Source organism: Phyllobates terribilis, unplaced genomic scaffold (assembly GCF_046119375.1).
Source record: "Phyllobates terribilis strain yellow unplaced genomic scaffold, ASM4611937v1 Scaffold_4__5_contigs__length_816908805, whole genome shotgun sequence".
In the NCBI taxonomy this organism is placed as follows: domain Eukaryota; kingdom Metazoa; phylum Chordata; class Amphibia; order Anura; family Dendrobatidae; genus Phyllobates; species Phyllobates terribilis.
Genome location: NW_027362764.1, coordinates 813880978 through 813897963, shown reverse-complemented (window position 1 = coordinate 813897963; position 16986 = coordinate 813880978). Strand labels below are relative to the sequence as shown.

The 16986-nt window shown below is 48.1% G+C and overlaps 1 protein-coding gene across 2 annotated transcripts in view; it reads right to left on the bottom strand.

Moving 5' to 3' along the window:
• Positions 1-16986, bottom strand: part of ADCK5 (aarF domain containing kinase 5) — a 99359-nt gene that overhangs the window by 29139 nt on the left and 53234 nt on the right. For both annotated transcript variants that reach the window (XM_073680129.1, XM_073680130.1), the window contains exons 6-7: positions 13842-13982; positions 13646-13759 (exon numbers count right to left, since the gene is read on the bottom strand). In XM_073680129.1, coding sequence (XP_073536230.1) covers positions 13646-13759; positions 13842-13982 — 255 coding nt within the window. The remainder of the gene's footprint in view (positions 1-13645; positions 13760-13841; positions 13983-16986) is intronic.

Below are 16986 nucleotides of genomic sequence, written 5' to 3'. Positions count from 1 at the left end.
TTTAGTCAGTTTATCTTTTTGTGTTCTGCAACAACTTCTCTGTTTAGGAGGTGTCCCATTTTTGTCCCAGTCCTTAGTTCTTTTAGGGATCCCTTCCCTTATTTCTATAGGTCTTTGTTCAGACTAGCCTAGGACTATGGCAGGTCTGTTCACTAGGAACAGGCAGCCCGCTACATCGTAGGGATTCATCTTAGTCTTACTGTAGGGATAGCTTTCCCGTTCTTTCCTTAGTACTTGTTGCAGATCATAACAGTAAGTCCAGCCTTAAAAATTTATACGGTGATCAGTATGGCTTCCGTCCAGGACTTGGCTCGAAGCTTGCAGGGGTTGACTCTGGAGGTGGCCGAGCTCCAGCAACACGTGAGCAGCTGTTCCAGAGAGCATTTTGTGGAACCCAAGGTAGGACTGCCGGAAGTTTTTTTTATGGTAAGCAGGAAGATTTTTTTCCTTTAAAAATGCTTGTTTATTTTCGTTTGAGACCAAGGTCCTCTGGGAATGAAATCACAGCGCATTGGTTTTATTATGTCACTTTTGCGCAATAAACCACAAGGGTGGGCCTTTTCTCTTCAACCTAATGATCCATGCTTGAGGTCGGTAGAAGAGTTTTTTTTCTGCTATGGGTCTATTATGTGATGATCCTGATTGAATCTCATCTGCTAAGGCAGAACTCAGGCGTTTTAATCAGGGGTCAGATGATGCTGAGATTTATTGCACACACTTTAGAAGGTGGGCTTCTGAAGTCAGATGGAATGATCCTGCTTTGAAATGTCTATTTCTTGCTGGTCTGAGTGAAAGGGTTAAGGATTTGCTAATTGCATTCCCTGCACCTGAGACTCTGCAGGATGCCATGCAATTAGCTGTTTGTGTGGATAGGAGGCTGAGATATAGGCAGAATGAGGTAAAGACTCCTGTATGCCAGGTCCTAGTTCCCAGAAAATCTGCTCAGACGGCGGAGAACCAATGGAGGTGGGGGCGAAGTCGCTCCCCTCTCAGGAAAGAGACCGGAGGTGCGCCGAGGGATTGTGTCTTCATTGTGGTAAAGCTGACCATTTGATTAAGTATTGTGAGCTTCGGTTAAGTAAAGAAAAAAAAAAAAAAGGTCAGGTACGCCCGTATAGCTTGTTTACGCTCTGCAGGAGTGTTTCTTTCTGGGAGTACTACTCTGCAGGGAGATTTGATTGAATTTCAGGTATTATGTGGATTGTGGTTCAACACTTAATGTGATTGATAAAGGGTTTTGAGGAAAACTTAAATTGAAATCCAAACCTTTGTCATCACCTATTTCTGTGGTTGCAATTGATAACACTCCCTTGAAATGTATTACTCACAAGGTTGCTGCATTTCCTCTCACTATCAATGGACTTCACCAAGAAATTTTGGACTTGGCTGTATTAGATAATTTGCCCTCTCCGGTCGTTCTAGGATTGCCTTGGTTAAAACTGCACAATCCTTTGCTGGACTGGTCTACTAATGTGATTAAGTCTTGGAGTCTGAAGTGCTATGATAAATGTTGTAATGGTCGCATTGCGGCTGTGGATAAAGGGGAATTACCGGTACCTATTCAAGATTTTTGGAGGGTTTTTTCAGAGGAGGAGTCGCAAGTTTTACCTCCTCATAGGGATTATGATTGCGCCATTGAGTTTGTTCCTGTCGGGTTAAAAGAGAATATATATATTTGTAACTTTTATACTTTTGTATTTTTTATACGCTTTTTTGCTAATGTACTAACCACCATTTTGTGTCATATAACAATAAGCTTTCCTTGCTACGTAATTACTCAAATCAAAACTTAAACTAAGACATTTCCAGCGTTGCCAAGACTTATTTCAGAGAAACGAAACAAGATTATAAGCTGACGGCTGCAATATCTGCCCAGAGACTGAGATAAGGAGATGTGGACCAATCAGGAGTGGCCAGACACTGGACTTTCATGGCTTACCCCGCCCCGGACAACCCCTTTCCCCTCCCATTATGTAGTGTATTTAGATTTGTGCATGTAAAAAATAAAGGCAGAACATTGCTGAGGACGTTGTCTGTAGTAGCCTTCTGAGCATGCTCTGAGCTTGAACCAGCTTGTTGTCTGACTCATTCTTTGAATGGTTGACCCATGCTCATAGTTTGAATTTGGAGTGACTGGAGGACGAGTGGAATGTCATCACGACCCCCACAAATGGCGCCCAACGTGGGGCGTGGCTAGCGGTACGCCGCCCTCCCGGACCCATATTGCTGACTTCCCTGGTGGTGACCGCGGTGGCTGAATTTGAGGCCTGATCAACCTCCATCGAACACGGTAAGTTGAGATGTATTTTATATGTCTCACTTGCCTGTGTGTCAGCCGCAGCGGTTTCTGTGGGGTTGTTAGGTTGGATCTGGGTGGGTGACCGGTCGAGTGGTGAGACCTTGGGCGTCCCGCACCACGTCCTGAACCAGCAAGTGTTAAAACGAGTGACGTCGCATGCCTGCGCGTGCTCGTGTGCACACCACCTCCTCCTCCCCCGGTCACTGTACTTTTCTTAGATAGCTGCCTCCCGTAACTGATAGTCGAAGTTTCAAAGCATTCCTGAATTGTAGTGTAAGGAGGTGTTGTGCTGTCAGAATCTGTGACGAATTGAGGTGTGCTCTTCGTCTAACACAGAGACTGCTCTAAATTCAAGGTTAGCAAAGGAGATAGATTGAGAGGTGACTCTCTATCTCATCAGTGTATTGAGGTGTACTCTAGACTGACGGGTGGTGCCGTAGTAGGAAGGAAGACGAATTGAGGTGTACTCTTCGTCTTATATAGAGAAACCTCATAAGGAGGGGTTCTGCTGTAAGGGTCTGTGACGAATTGAGGTGTACTCTTCGTCTTATACAGAGAAACCTCATAAGGAGGGGTTCTGCTGTCAGTCAGGGTGCCGTGGTGAGTCGTACTGTAAAGTCGCCATTCAAGGTTAGGGAAGGGACAGATTGAGGCGTACTCTCTGTCTTATCAGTGTATTGAGGAGTACTCTACACTGACGAGTGGCGACCTGTAGACTGCACCAGTGATCTGAGTCGCGACAGATCATTGCATTCTATAAGAAAATGTTGTGTATATTCAAATTTGAAAGATCTCGTAAGTTGCGGAATGCTGCTGTAGGAGTTAAGCCAATTAGTGGAGTTACGGGAAGGCAAGAAGGCAAGAAGAATGTTAGGAATTTGTATAACATGATAAGCTTATCCAGTACAGGCAGGCTCCAGCCTTTAGTTTGGAAAGAATGTGTTACACAGAAGTTGGGAAAGTTGGGTGAGGATTTTTGCACCAGACTCAAGCACATCTTAGAGTAGCGAGTGATTTGAAGTCTGAAGGCTAGGAAGAAGTAGATGGTGCAGGGGGGGGAACAGAGAATGCCGAGCCTTTGTTCGGATACATGAAAGCTGCAGAATGTGATTTGTTATGTGACCCTAAATTGGCCGTAACCCCGTTGATGCCTGTTACTACACCTTTCCCTGCCCCCAAGAACAATCCCACCCCCACTCCCACCTCCTCCCTCCAACGGCCATCTTGCTACACCTCTTACTTGTTGTGGGAGGCCCGGAAAGCCCCAATCCAGCCTATATCCACTACTAGATCCGTCCGGTGCATATTACCAGCCACCAGCACAGGTGGAAAAGCCCGTAGTCCCAGAGTACCCATCTGAAACTAATGTGACACCCTCTGCTCCAGTCCACGATGCTGAGACGCTTCCCCTGTTTCCTATGGGAGTCACCCACAACCCTGGGGATATCCTCCTCAACCCCCCAGAATTTCAGGCCAGACTGCTCTCCCTCCGCCAACATACTGTTACTCAAGACGATACGGAGCCAGATGAGGGATGGGCTCAAGATACTCCAGCCCCCCCCCCTCCTTTACCCCATACGTCTCCTATGGCATCCTCCACCCCACATTCATTGCCCATACTCTGGCCCTTGCTCCAAGCAACTGCTGAAAGAGCACCACCCCCCCCCAGCCCCTCAGAAGTCTGGGACCCCTGCCGCTCCCGTAATCTAGTAGACCCATCAGGACGCCCTGTCACTCTGTCAATAGGCTATGGTGACATCCTTACACATCGGGTGGGGGCCATAGTCAACCCTGCAAACACCTGTATGAGCCATGTTGGAGAATTGTCTCGCAAAATTTCCCTTGCTGCTGGTTCTACTCTGGCTGCAGAATGCCAGGCTCACTTAGCCAAAAACGGAGAGCTTTCAAAAGGCCATGGATTCCACAAAAGCAGGATCCCTTAGTACGTATGAATCCGGCCTAGAATACATGAAACAGTTAAAAGCCTAGGCTCAGAATCGCTTGTCAGATCAAGCTGGGTCTGTACAAGATGTTCAACAAAACCCTGATGAATCAGTGGAAAGATATGCTGCAAGACTCAGCATGCATTTTGAGGATCTCGGATACAGTCCTCACGTCAAGACGCAGGCCGCCCTGTTGGTTCAGGCCCTAGTAGATGGCCTACAAGACGCTCTCAGAGATGACGTTCTGAGGGTACGCCCCGAGATTCGTTCTTCTTTTAACGACGTAGTGAACATTGTCAAAGCTTTCCAAAAAGCCATGCTAAAAATGGAAAAGGATACTAAGCCAAAGAAGAAAACCGCTCCTGCCATGGTATATCAAGCTCAAGAAAGCTACCCACCCCCTGGCAACCAACATGGAATCAAGTGGGTAATGGTTAAAGGTACAGGTGATGATACTCCTCCCACATATAGAAGACAAGACAAAAGAGATGACAGGGGACCATCCAGAAACAGAAGACAACCTCGTGATTCTGAAGGATGAATGTTATGTTGGGAGTGTGGTAGCCTTGACCACATCCTCAGAGACTGTCCAACCCGCAGATAGTACCATGACCGGTCGTTCCGTGATGGTCCACACAACCAGGTGGACCATCAACCACTGGAGTTCCTGGTGGACACTGGGGCGGCCACATCTGTCATTTCCTCTGCACAGCTCCCTCCTTCTGTATTCCTATCACCGGAGTACTCACAAGATTCTTGGTATCTGAAACTTGCCCTGTCAATCTGTTGGGAGCCAATCTCTTAGAGCGAATGAAGGCAACAATTACCTTCGGAAACCATGGTATGGAGCTTCTTTTGCGGGACCCTCATTCCGAACAAGGGACTGAAGACCGCTGTGTTCTTAAAGCCTTCCCTCTCATGATGATGACCATACAACCTCACTCTCTGTGGTCCAGTGGGCCAGAGGACGTCGGCCTCCTGCAGGTTCCCCCGGTCCGAGTACACCTCAAGCCTGGACACAGGTATCCACGGTTGCCACAATACCCCCTCAAGGCTGCACAAGAACAAAGCTTGGGTACCCAAATCGCTTCCCTCCTGGAATCAGGAGTCCTTGTCAGATGTGTATCTCCATGCAATACACCCCTCTTTCCTGTAAAAAAGAAAACCGCTCCGAGAGAGCCTCCAAGATACCGGTTGGTTCAGGATCTCAGAGCCGTCAATGCAGCTACCATTTTAGAAACTCCAGTGGTACCCAACCCAAACACCCTCTTGTCTCAGCTGCCTCCAATGGCCACCTTGTTTACGGTGTTAGATCTGGCCAACGCCTTCTTCAGTATACCCTTACATGAAGATTCGTGGTTTCTTTTTGCCTTCACCTTTCAAGGAGCACAGTTTACATGGACCAGGACTCCACAAGGAGCCCAGAACTCTCCTAACCAATTCATTCATTCTATGAAGTCTATTCTGGAGCCATGGGTTCAAGAGAACCCTCAGGTCACTCTTCTACAGTATGTGGATGATCTTTTACTCTGTGGCACTGAAGAAAATTTGCCAGAGATGTCAGCATCCCTTCTCTGGTTTCTTCACTCAGCTAACTGTAAAGTCTCGAAAGGCAAAGTCCAATGATGTCTGCCCAAGGACATTTTCCTCGGACATTGTATATCACAAGGTGCTAAACATCTGACTGAAGAAAGAAAACAAGCCATCATGGATATCACCTTCCCAACTACCTATTCCGCTATGCAGACTTTCCTTGGCCTCATCACTTACTGCAGGCAATGGATCCCTGATGCCTCAAAGCTCATGCAACCTCTGTACGACTGTCTCAAGAATGAAGGCTCAGTTTGGCTTCATGCTGAAGATTCACGTGTTTCTCATCAACACAGACCGTTTTGACCGCCTTAAACAGGCTGTTGTCTCTGGCCCGGCCTTGGGCTTACCAGACTATACTCAGCCATTTCACCTTTTTGTCTCGGAATCGGAAGGTCATGCCTCTGGAGTTCTAGCACAACGCTATGATCATAAGTATCGGCCTTTAGGCTACTACTCAGCCCGCCTGGACCCTGTCGCCCGAACTGCCCCCATGTGCCTTAAGGCGGTCCACGCTGCTCACATTCTCCTTGATAAGTCAGCTGATATCGTCCTTGGACATGATCTCAGCTGTTCTGCAACAAACATTTCCGAAACATCTCACCAACCAAAGACACCTGCGGCTGCAGTGTTCCCTATTGTTGCCCTCCAATATAACATTTACCAGATGTCTGACTATCAACCCTGCCACTTTGCTTCCACCTTCTAGGGGGGAAGGTGAAGAGGGTGAAGATCCATTGGTGGAACCTCATGATTGTATAAAAATTTTGCAGGAAGAGACTTCTGCTCCAGAGAATATGGTGGCACATCCGCTCGCAGACCCTCAAGGGAAGTTCCACACGGGATATGCTGTCACAACAGACCTAACAGTCCTCAAGGCTGAAGCTCTACCACCATACATGTCTGCACAAGAGGCTGAACTTGTGGCTCTCACAGAGGCCTGCCACCTGGCAGCAGGAACAAAGGCAAATATATATATATACCGATTCCAGGTATGGACATGGAATTTGCAATGATTCTGGACTCTTGTGGAAGTCTAGAGGATTCATCACAGCTGCAGGTACACCAGTGAAACATGTCTCATGGATTAAGGCCCTAATGAAGGCCCTGGAACTACCCATTCAGGTTGCTGTTATGAAGGTCAAGGCTCATGGAAGACTAGAATCCAGAGAAGCCAGGGGCAACCACCTAGCTGACCAAGCAGCCAAGACTGCAGCAGTGGAGAATGTGTCATCAAAGTGGCAGGAAAAGGAAGAAGAGATGGGAGAAACCCTGCAAACCGTAGCTGTGGCGCTCACAAGAGCAAGGGCCAAAGAACAGCCGGCGGAAGACCATACAAGTCCAGCGGAGACACGAGTGGAATCCAGGGGGGTCAGGATGCCTGAAGAAAAATTGTGTGAGGAACAAAGGAAGACCCCCCACTGAAGAAGTCAAGCAATGGAAAGCGGCAGGAGCCGTGCTGGCAGGTCGCAAAGATTCAAAGGTCAACTCGACTCTTTACCAAGTGGATGGGAAGCCTTGCTTGCCTAGACGCATGTACTCAGCCGTGGCAGCATGGGCTCACGGGCCTACACACAGAGGAAAGAATCAAGCCTTGGCATGTATCAAGAAACTGTACTTTGCACCCGGAATCTCTTCCACTGTGACTGCATACTCAAAATCCTGCTCTGTCTGCGCTACCTGCAACCCAACGTGTACGGCACGGGTCCCTCTCCAACACCTGGCTAAACCAGACTACCCTTGGCAGAGAATACAAGTCGACCATATCCAAATGCCTAAAGCAGGAAAATAGGAGTACGTTTTGGTAGCCGTGGATATGTTCTCAGCCTGGCCCGAGGCCTACCCGGTTGTCAACATGACTGCTAAAGTCACAGCCAAGAAACTGATCACCGAAATTGCCTGCAGATTTGGAGTTCCCCAAGTCATAGAATCGGATCAAGGACCAGCTTTCACAGCAAATATCTACGAAGAACTCTGGAACATGTTGGGAACAGATTTGGGCCTCCACACTCCATACCATCCTGCCAGTTCAGGCAAAGTGGAGAGAATGAATTCCACACTCAAGACCCAGCTCTTGAAAATGACCCAAGATCATCCCCTCCCCTGGCCCGACCTACTCCCCATAGTATTGTATCATATCACACACACTCCTCAGGCCAAACATGGGCTGACTCCCTATAAAATTTTGTTTGGGACCCCACCCAAGATAGGAGAGATTAGGCCCCAAGAGTTGTCTGAAACACATGATAGAGTGGTAAAATTTGTGATTGCCTTGTCTAGAGAATTGACTAACACCCGCTCTCCAGTATCTGCTTCTCTCCCAGAATCTACAGGTGATGCAGTACATGATTTCATCCCAGGCGATCTAGTGTATGTGAAGAAGTTTGTCCGGAGAGACTGCCTCCAGCCGCGGTTCGAGGGACCGTACACTGTGCTTCTCACCACCCCGACGGCTCTGAAGCTTGAGGGCAAGAGCACCTGGATTCACGCCTCCCACTGCAAGAGAGACAGAACGAGCCTATAAAAGATGACTACCTTCTTCTATATCCTGTCCATATGCTTACTGTCTGTCCCAGGGTGGACAGCTACCACGCAGGGGTAGATACCTCCTTTTTCTCAAGTTGGTTGGGAGGGCTCAAGGGATTCCTCCAACAAGTTTGTCTAGTAATGGGAGGTCTATTAGTATTGGGCCTGGTGGTCCTGTGCTGCATAGTCCCCTTATACAGGAAAGCTATAACCAATGCTGTCCCAACCTCCGGGACCTTTCTGAATCAAGAGAAGATATGGAGAAATACACTTCTTTGAACAAGTCTGACCAGACCCCCCATAACAAAGTTCAATTGAAAGATTCAGTTTAGGATCAGTTGGGAGAACTCCATGTGTCACCCAGGATAGGGCTCGATTGTCTGGGGGCGTCCCATAAGGGGGCAGCTTCTAAGATGATTGGGTGAAGAAATCCACCTCCCCTCTCCCCACACATGGACAGTCTCAAAGGCCCCGAAGCAAAGGAAAGCTTAGTGTTTAGGGGGGAATGTCGGGGTAAAAGAGAATATATATATTTGTAACTTTTATACTTTTGTATTTTTTATACGCTTTTTTGCTAATGTACTAACCACCATTTTGTGTCATATAACAATAAGCTTTCCTTGCTACGTAATTACTCAAATCGAAACTTAAACTAAGACATTTCCAGCGTTGCCAAGACTTATTTCAGAGAAACGAAACAAGATTATAAGCTGACGGCTGCAATATCTGCCCAGAGACTGAGATAAGGAGATGTGGACCAATCAGGAGTGGCCAGACACTGGACTTTCATGGCTTACCCCGCCCCGGACAACCCCTTTCCCCTCCCATTATGTAGTGTATTTAGATTTGTGCATGTAAAAAATAAAGGCAGAACATTGCTGAGGACGTTGTCTGTAGTAGCCTTCTGAGCATGCTCTGAGCTTGAACCAGCTTGTTGTCTGACTCATTCTTTGAATGGTTGACCCATGCTCATAGTTTGAATTTGGAGTGACTGGAGGACGAGTGGAATGTCATCACGACCCCCACATTCCGGGTGCTACTCTTCCCAAGAGTCGCTTGTTTAATCTGACTATCCCTGAGAGAAAGGCCTTGGAGGAATACATACAGACGAGCCTGGCTGCTGGTCACATTAGACCTTCTAAGTTGCCGGTGGAAGTTGGACTCTTCTTTGTTAAAAAAAAGGATGGGGGTTTACGTCCATGTCTGGATTTTCGTGAAATTAATAAGATTACCATATGCAATTCCTACCCATTGCTGTTAATTCCTGACTTGTTTAACCAGTTAGTGGGGGCCAAGTGGTTCTCGGAGATTCATCTCCGGGGGGCATACAATTTGTTGCGCATGAAGGAGGGTGATGAATGGAAGACTGCTTTTAACACTCCTGTGGGTCATTTTGAGAATCTGCTGATGCCTTTTGGTCTTACCAATGCTCCAGCATTTTTTCAGAACCTTATTAATGACAGCCTTAGACCTCTGATTGGTAAGAATGTGGTGGTGTATTTGGATGACATTTTGATTTATTCACCAGATCTGGAGTCTCATTGGCGGAGTGTTCGTGAAGTTTTGCAGTTATTGGGTGATAATTCACTTTTTGCTAAGCTGGAGAAATGTGAGTTCACTGTACAGAGAATTAGTTTTTTGGGCTACATTGTCTCCAGCGAGGGCTTTGAGATGGACCCGGTGAAGGTTCAGGCTGTGCAGGAATGGCCTAGGCCTATTGGTTTGAAATCTATACAGAGATTTTTGGGTTTTGCCAATTATTACAGGAAATTCATTAACAATTTTTCTGTAATTGTTAAGCCGCTAAACGATCTCACCAGGAAAGGTGCGAATATGGTCCAGTGGACTACTGAGGCCATTGAAGCGTTTAAGTATCTCAAAGAGAGGTTCAGTTCTGCCCCCATCCTTATGCAGCCTGATGAGACCAAGCCTTTTTTGGTCGAGGTTAATGCTTCATCGGTGGGGGTCAGAGCAGTTTTGTCTCAGGAGAACAAGGGTGGAGTACATCCTTGTGCCTGCTTTTCGAAAAAAATTTCGGAAACCGAATTGAATTATGATGTTGGTAATCGGGAGTTGCTGGCTATTAAACTCGCGTTTGAACATTGGCGTCATTTTTTGGAAGGCGCTAGATTTCCTATTCAGGTTTTCACAGATCATAAGAATTTGATCTATCTGGATGCTGCCAAGCGCTTGAATGCCCGTCAGGCTAGGTGGGCACTTTTTTTTTCTCGGTTTCATTTTTCTGTTATCTATATCCCTGGTACTAAGAATGTTAAAGTCGATGCTTTATCTCGCAGCTTCTCTCCTACGGTCAGTGCCGAGGAGGAGGAGAGCATTTTACAGAAAGGAGTTGTGGTGGCGGCATTGGACTCCGTTTTGGAGAATGAGATTCTTAAAGCTCAGGAGAATGCCCCATCTAACACTCCCCATGGGAGCTTGTTTGTGCCTAGAGCCTTTAGGAGAGAGTGGTTTGTGGAGTGTCATGAGTCTCGGTTGGCAGGTCATCCAGGAATTTTGGAGACTAAGAGACTTATCAGTCGCAGTTTTTGGTGGCCTGGATGGCAGAAGGAAGTCATCCAGTGGGTGCGTCAATGTACTATATGTGCTAGATCTAAGTCCTCACATACTCCTGCTGCGGGGTTGCTATGCCCTCTGGAGGTTCCTAGTGCGCCTTGGACGCATCTCACTATGGATTTTATTACTGATCTGCCCATGTCCGAGGGTTTTACTGTCATCTGGGTGGTCGTGGACCATCTTAGTAAGAGGTGTCATTTGGTTCCATTCATTAAGTTGCCCTGCGCCAAGACACTCGCTAAGGCGTTTTTTAAGGAGATTGTCAAGCTTCATGGCGTTCCCACGGACATTGTTTCTGATAGGGGACCTCAGTTTGTGGCTCGCTTTTGGCGTGCTTTTTGTGACAGGTTGGGAGTCCATTTGTCATTTTCGTCTGGTTATCATCCTGAGTCTAATGGACCGACAGAAAGGAAGAACCAGGATGTTGAGCAGTTTTTGCGATGTTTTGTGGGTCCATTTAAAGTGCTTCAGGTTGTTAACCCGTCTGCGGTTAGGTTGGATGTCCCTACTTCCTGGAAGATTAATCCTGTGTTTCATGTTTCCTTGTTGAAAAAGGCTGACGTATCTGATAGGGACGCCACTGTCACAGTTCCTCCTGTGGTGGAAGACGGCGAATATGAAATTTCTCGTATCTTGAATTCTAGATGGCATAGAGGGAGATTACAGTATCTCGTCTCCTGGAAGGGTTTCGGTCCCGAAGACAACTCCTGGGTAAGGGCGGATGATGTCTCTGCTCCTAGGCTTGTTAGAGCTTTCCACAGGAGGTTTCCAGATAGGCCTGGGCCTGGAGGATCCAGAGGATCCTCATAAAAGAGGGGGTGCTGTTAGAACCCTTCTGTTTGTTTTTTCCATCTTGTGTTTTGCGGTCACGTGACCATCTGCCTTTATATTCCAGCTCCGCCCTCCTGGCTGTGCTGGACTTCAGTGTTTGACTGTTTCTCTAGCCTGGTGCTTCTGTTCCTTTCTCTTTCAGTTCGCTTGGTCCTTCTGAGACCTTTAGTACCTTTTTGTCAGTTTATCTTTTTGTGTTCTGCAACAACTTTCTTTGTTCAGGAGGTGTCGCATTTTTGTTCCAGTCCTTAGGTCTTTTAGGGACCCCTTCCCTTATTTCTATAGGTCTTCATTCAGACTAGCCTAGGACTAAGGCGGGTCTGTTCACTAGGAACAGGCAGCCCGCTACATCGTAGGGATTCAGCTTAGTGTTACTGTAGGGACAGCTTTCCCCTTCTTTCCTTAGTACTTGTTGCAGATCATAACAATATGTAGTCAATGTGATTCATACAGGCCCCATTCGGTGATGCCCATGTGTAGAGTCTGAGTTTCATTTGTTGTACAAAAGTCAATGAATCTTCCTGCATCCTCGTTTTATTCACCAAGTCCAAAGTTTCCAACAGCGGTTCCATGTTTGTCGTGGCCCATTTTGGCATTCAAGTTTTTCATAATGAGTAAGTCTTGTTTTGGGTATTTCCTTGTAGAAAGTTGAATAGTTCAATGTCCTCCTTGGCATCTGTTGTTGGCGAGTAGACTTGTATAACTATGACATGGATCGTATCAAAATGACTCTCGCTGACTGTATTGTACTTCAGGACCGTGCCGGACAAACTTTGGCTGAGAATAAAAGCGACACCATTTAGTCTTCGGTTATAATTACCAGAATAGCAGATCCAATGTTCGTTTGAATGGAAATGTCTGAGTTGAGTCTATCGTAATTCGCTAATTTCGAGTAAGTCGAGTCCTGCTCTCTCGATTTCGGCTTTGACGGTGTCGAGTTTGCCTTGGTTCGTGGCTTGTACATTCCAAATTCCAAACTTTATATCTCTACAGCTTTTGATATTTCCTTTTGACCAAGCAATATCAACACCAAAATGTCTTAGCAGCTTTGATCCTAGTGCATCATGAGCATTGGTCATACTCCAGTCGACCATCGGCTCTTCCTCAGTAGCTTGTTGATTGCCTTCCGACCTAGAGGTGCATCTTTCATCACTATATCGAATTCCATTAGTTGTAATCTTCCTCAAGTTTTCTTGGCATAATATGGAAGTAGATTGCCAGGCCTTTCCGCTGCGCAGTAATATGGTTCCTGTGAAGGCGCCACACTGAATCAGCATTGTATGTTGTCAATACAAACCACCTCATTGCGCAACGTCATGCCGCCGACGCAGGGCAGTATGCTTAGCCTGGCACTGGAGTTGAAATCTGTCTCCCTATTATTGAAATCTCTGTATTATCCTCTTTTCCTTGCACACTAATCCTGTTCACTGCTTTGCTGTCACACACTATCTGTACAGTTTCTTCAGTGTTTTATGGTTTTCTCTCCCTAGGTCTATGGCTAAGCTGTGACGTCCCCTCACTATCCAGATTTGCCATAAAAGGTCTACTGCATTCCCTGCCTCAACTTTTATACAGGTTCTGACAGTATCAAGGTCACTGGAGCCTTCTCTGGGTCAGAAATCCTATGCTATGTGTAAAATGTCGGCCCCCATTTTAGGTTATTCACGTGAAACAAATTGCAATTTGTTCAAACTCGCTGGGTGTCAACACATTTCCAAAAATTTTACCCAAATTTGCAACAAATGGATTTGTTCATCTCTAGTTATAAGTCATTTTGGGTGGTGGGGAAGGGGGGGTGACAGAGAAAAGGGGCAATAGATGCAGGGTGTGACAACTACCCTTATCATCCAGACAGACATATGAGAGGGATAGAGGAGCCAACCTTTAGGACCCAGCTGAAGCCAAACTTGGGGTGCATGAACTCGATAAGGCGCAGAAGCCACTGTAACGTCCTGATGTCTCCATCAAATCTGTCCCGGAGATCGATGTACTGGACCTGGAGGATGAGTGATGGACCATGGTGACACTGTGGCCAGCAGAACTCTGCCACATAACTGCTCATGCAGAAGAAAGCTCACCTTCACCGCCACCTTGGTGCCATCATGTAATGTCGCCCTGTGAACCTGGGCAAGGCTTGCCGCCGCCACCGGGTGAGGGTCAAATTGCTGGAACAGATGCTCTGCCGGTACTCCAAAATCCTCCCGAAGGATCTCATTCACCTGTAGGCAAAACCCAGTCATCAGAGGATAAACCCCAACAGAGACAACTCCTAGCAGTCATAAGACAACCCTCATCAGTCACAAGGCACCCCTCCCATCAGAGGACAACCCTCATCAGTCACACAACAACCCTATCCCATCAGAGGACAAACCTCATCATTCACACAACTCTTATCATTCACGACAACCCCCTCCCATAAGAGAACAACCCTCAGTCACACAACAACCCCTTCCCATCAGAGGACAACCCTCATCAGTCACACGAGAACCCCCTCCCATCAGAGGACAACCCTCAGGAGTCACACAACAAACCCTTCTCATCAGAGGACAACCCCCTCCCTTAAGAGAACAACCCTCATCAGTCACACAACAACCCCTTCCCATGAGAGGACAATCCTCATCAGTCACACAACAACCTCCTTCCATTAGAGGACAACCCTCAGTCACACAACTACCCCCTCCCATCAGAGGACAACCCTCAGTCACACGAATTTCCCCTCCTATCAGGACAACCCTCGTCAGTCACATGACAACCCTCGTCAGTCACACAACCAACCCCTCCCATCAGAGGACAACCCTCATCAGTCACACAACTTTCCACCTCCCATCAGAGGACAACCCTCGTCAGTCACACGACTTCCCCCTCACATCTGAGGACAACCCTCGTCAGTCACACGACTTCCCCCTCCCATCAGAGGACAACCCTCGCCAGTCACACGACTTCCCCCTCCCATCAGAGGACAACCCTTGTCAGTCACACAACTTCCCCCTCCCATCAAAGGACAACCCTCATCAGTCACACAACTACCCCCTCCCATCAGAGGACTACCCTCAACCACACGACTTTCCCCTCCCATCAGAGTACAACCCTCAACCACACGACTTCCCCCTCCCATCAGAGGACAACCCTCAACCAACACGACTTCCCCCTCCCATCAGAGTACAACCCTCAACCACACGACTTCCCCCTCCCATCAGAGGACAGCCCTCAGTCACACAACAACCTCCTCCCATCAGAGGACAACCTTCATTAGTCACACGACAACCCCCTCCCTTCAGAGGACAACCCCCAGTCACACGACTTCCCCCTCCCATCAGAGGACAACCAGTCATACAACAACCCCCTCCCATCAGAGGACAACCCTCGTCAGTCACAAGACTTCCCCCTCCCATCAGAGGACAACCCTCGTCAGTCACACGACTTTCCCCCTCCCATCAGAGGACAACCCTCGTCAGTCACACGACTTTCCCCCTCTTATTAGAGGACACAGTCACACGACTCCCCCCTCACATCAGAGGACAACCCTCAGCAGTCACACAACAAACCCTTCCCATCAGAGGTCAACTCTCATCAGTCACACAACAAACCCCTCCCATCAGAGGACAACCCTCAACAGTCACACAACAAACCCTTCCCCATCAGAGGACAACCCTCAACAGTCACACAACAAACCCTTCCCCATCAGAGGACAACCCTCAACAGTCACACGACAACCCCCTCCCATAAGAGAACAACCCTCAGTCACACGACTTTCCCCTCCCATCAGGACAGCCCTCGTCAGTCACACAACCACCCCCTCCCATCAGAGGACAACCCTCGTCAGTCACATGACTACCCCCTCCCATCAGAGGACTACCCTCAACCACACGACTTTCCCCTCCCATCAGAGTACAACCCTCAACCACACGACTTCCCCCTCCCATCAGAGAACAACCCTCAACCACACGACTTCCCCCTCCCATCAGAGTACAACCCTCAACCACACGACTTCCCCCTCCCATCAGAGGACAGCCCTCAGTCACACAACAACCTCCTCCCATCAGAGGACAACCTTCATTAGTCACACGACAACCCCCTCCCTTCAGAGGACAACCCCCAGTCACACGACTTCCCCCTCCCATCAGAGGACAACCATCAGTCATACAACCCCCTCCCATCAGAGGATAACCCTCGTCAGTCACAAGACTTCCCCCTCCCATCAGAGGACAACCCTCGTCAGTCACACGACTTTCCCCCTCCCATCAGAGGACAACCCTCGTCAGTCACACGACTTTCCCCCCTCACATCAGAGGACAACCCTCAGCAGTCACACAACAAACCCTTCCCCATCAGAGGACAACCCTCAACAGTCACACGACAACCCCCTCCCATAAGAGAACAACCCTCAGTCACACGACTTTCCCCTCCCATCAGGACAGCCCTCGTCAGTCACACAACCACCCCCTCCCATCAGAGGACAACCCTCGTCAGTCACATGACTACCCCCTCCCATTAGAGGACAACCCTCAGTCACACGACTTTCCTCTCCCATCAGGACAACCCTCGTCAGTCACACAACCAACCCCTCCCATGAGAGGACAACCCTCATCAGTCACACAACTTTCCACCTCCCATCAGGACAACCTTCGTCAGTCACACGACTTCCCCCTCCCAGAGGACAACCCTCGTCAGTCACACGACTTCCCCCTCCCAACAGAGGACAACCCTCGTCAGTCACACGACTTCCCCCTCCCATTAGAGGACAACCCTCAACCACACGACTTCCCCCTCCCATCAGAGGACAACCCTCGTCACACGACTTCCCCCTCCCAACAGAGGACAACCCTCGTCAGTCACACGACTTCCCCCTCCCATTAGAGGACAACCCTCAACCACACGACTTCCCCCTCCCATCAGAGGACAACCCTCGTCACACGACGTCCCCCTCCCATCAGAGGACAGCCCTCAGTCACACAACAACCTCCTCCCATCAGAGGACAGCCCTCAACCACACGACTTCCCCCTCCCATCCTGGCATTTTTATAAATGATCTAGATAAGGGAACTGAAGGAAAACTAATCACATTTGTAGACAATAAAAAGCTAGGAGAGAGAGCTAACACTAGAGAAGACAAAGGATTCAGAAGGATCTAGATAAGCTTGAACAGTGGACAGTGGCTAATAGAATGGTATTTAATGGAGAAATGCAAGATTCTACATCTGGGCAAGAAAAACGAAAATTACA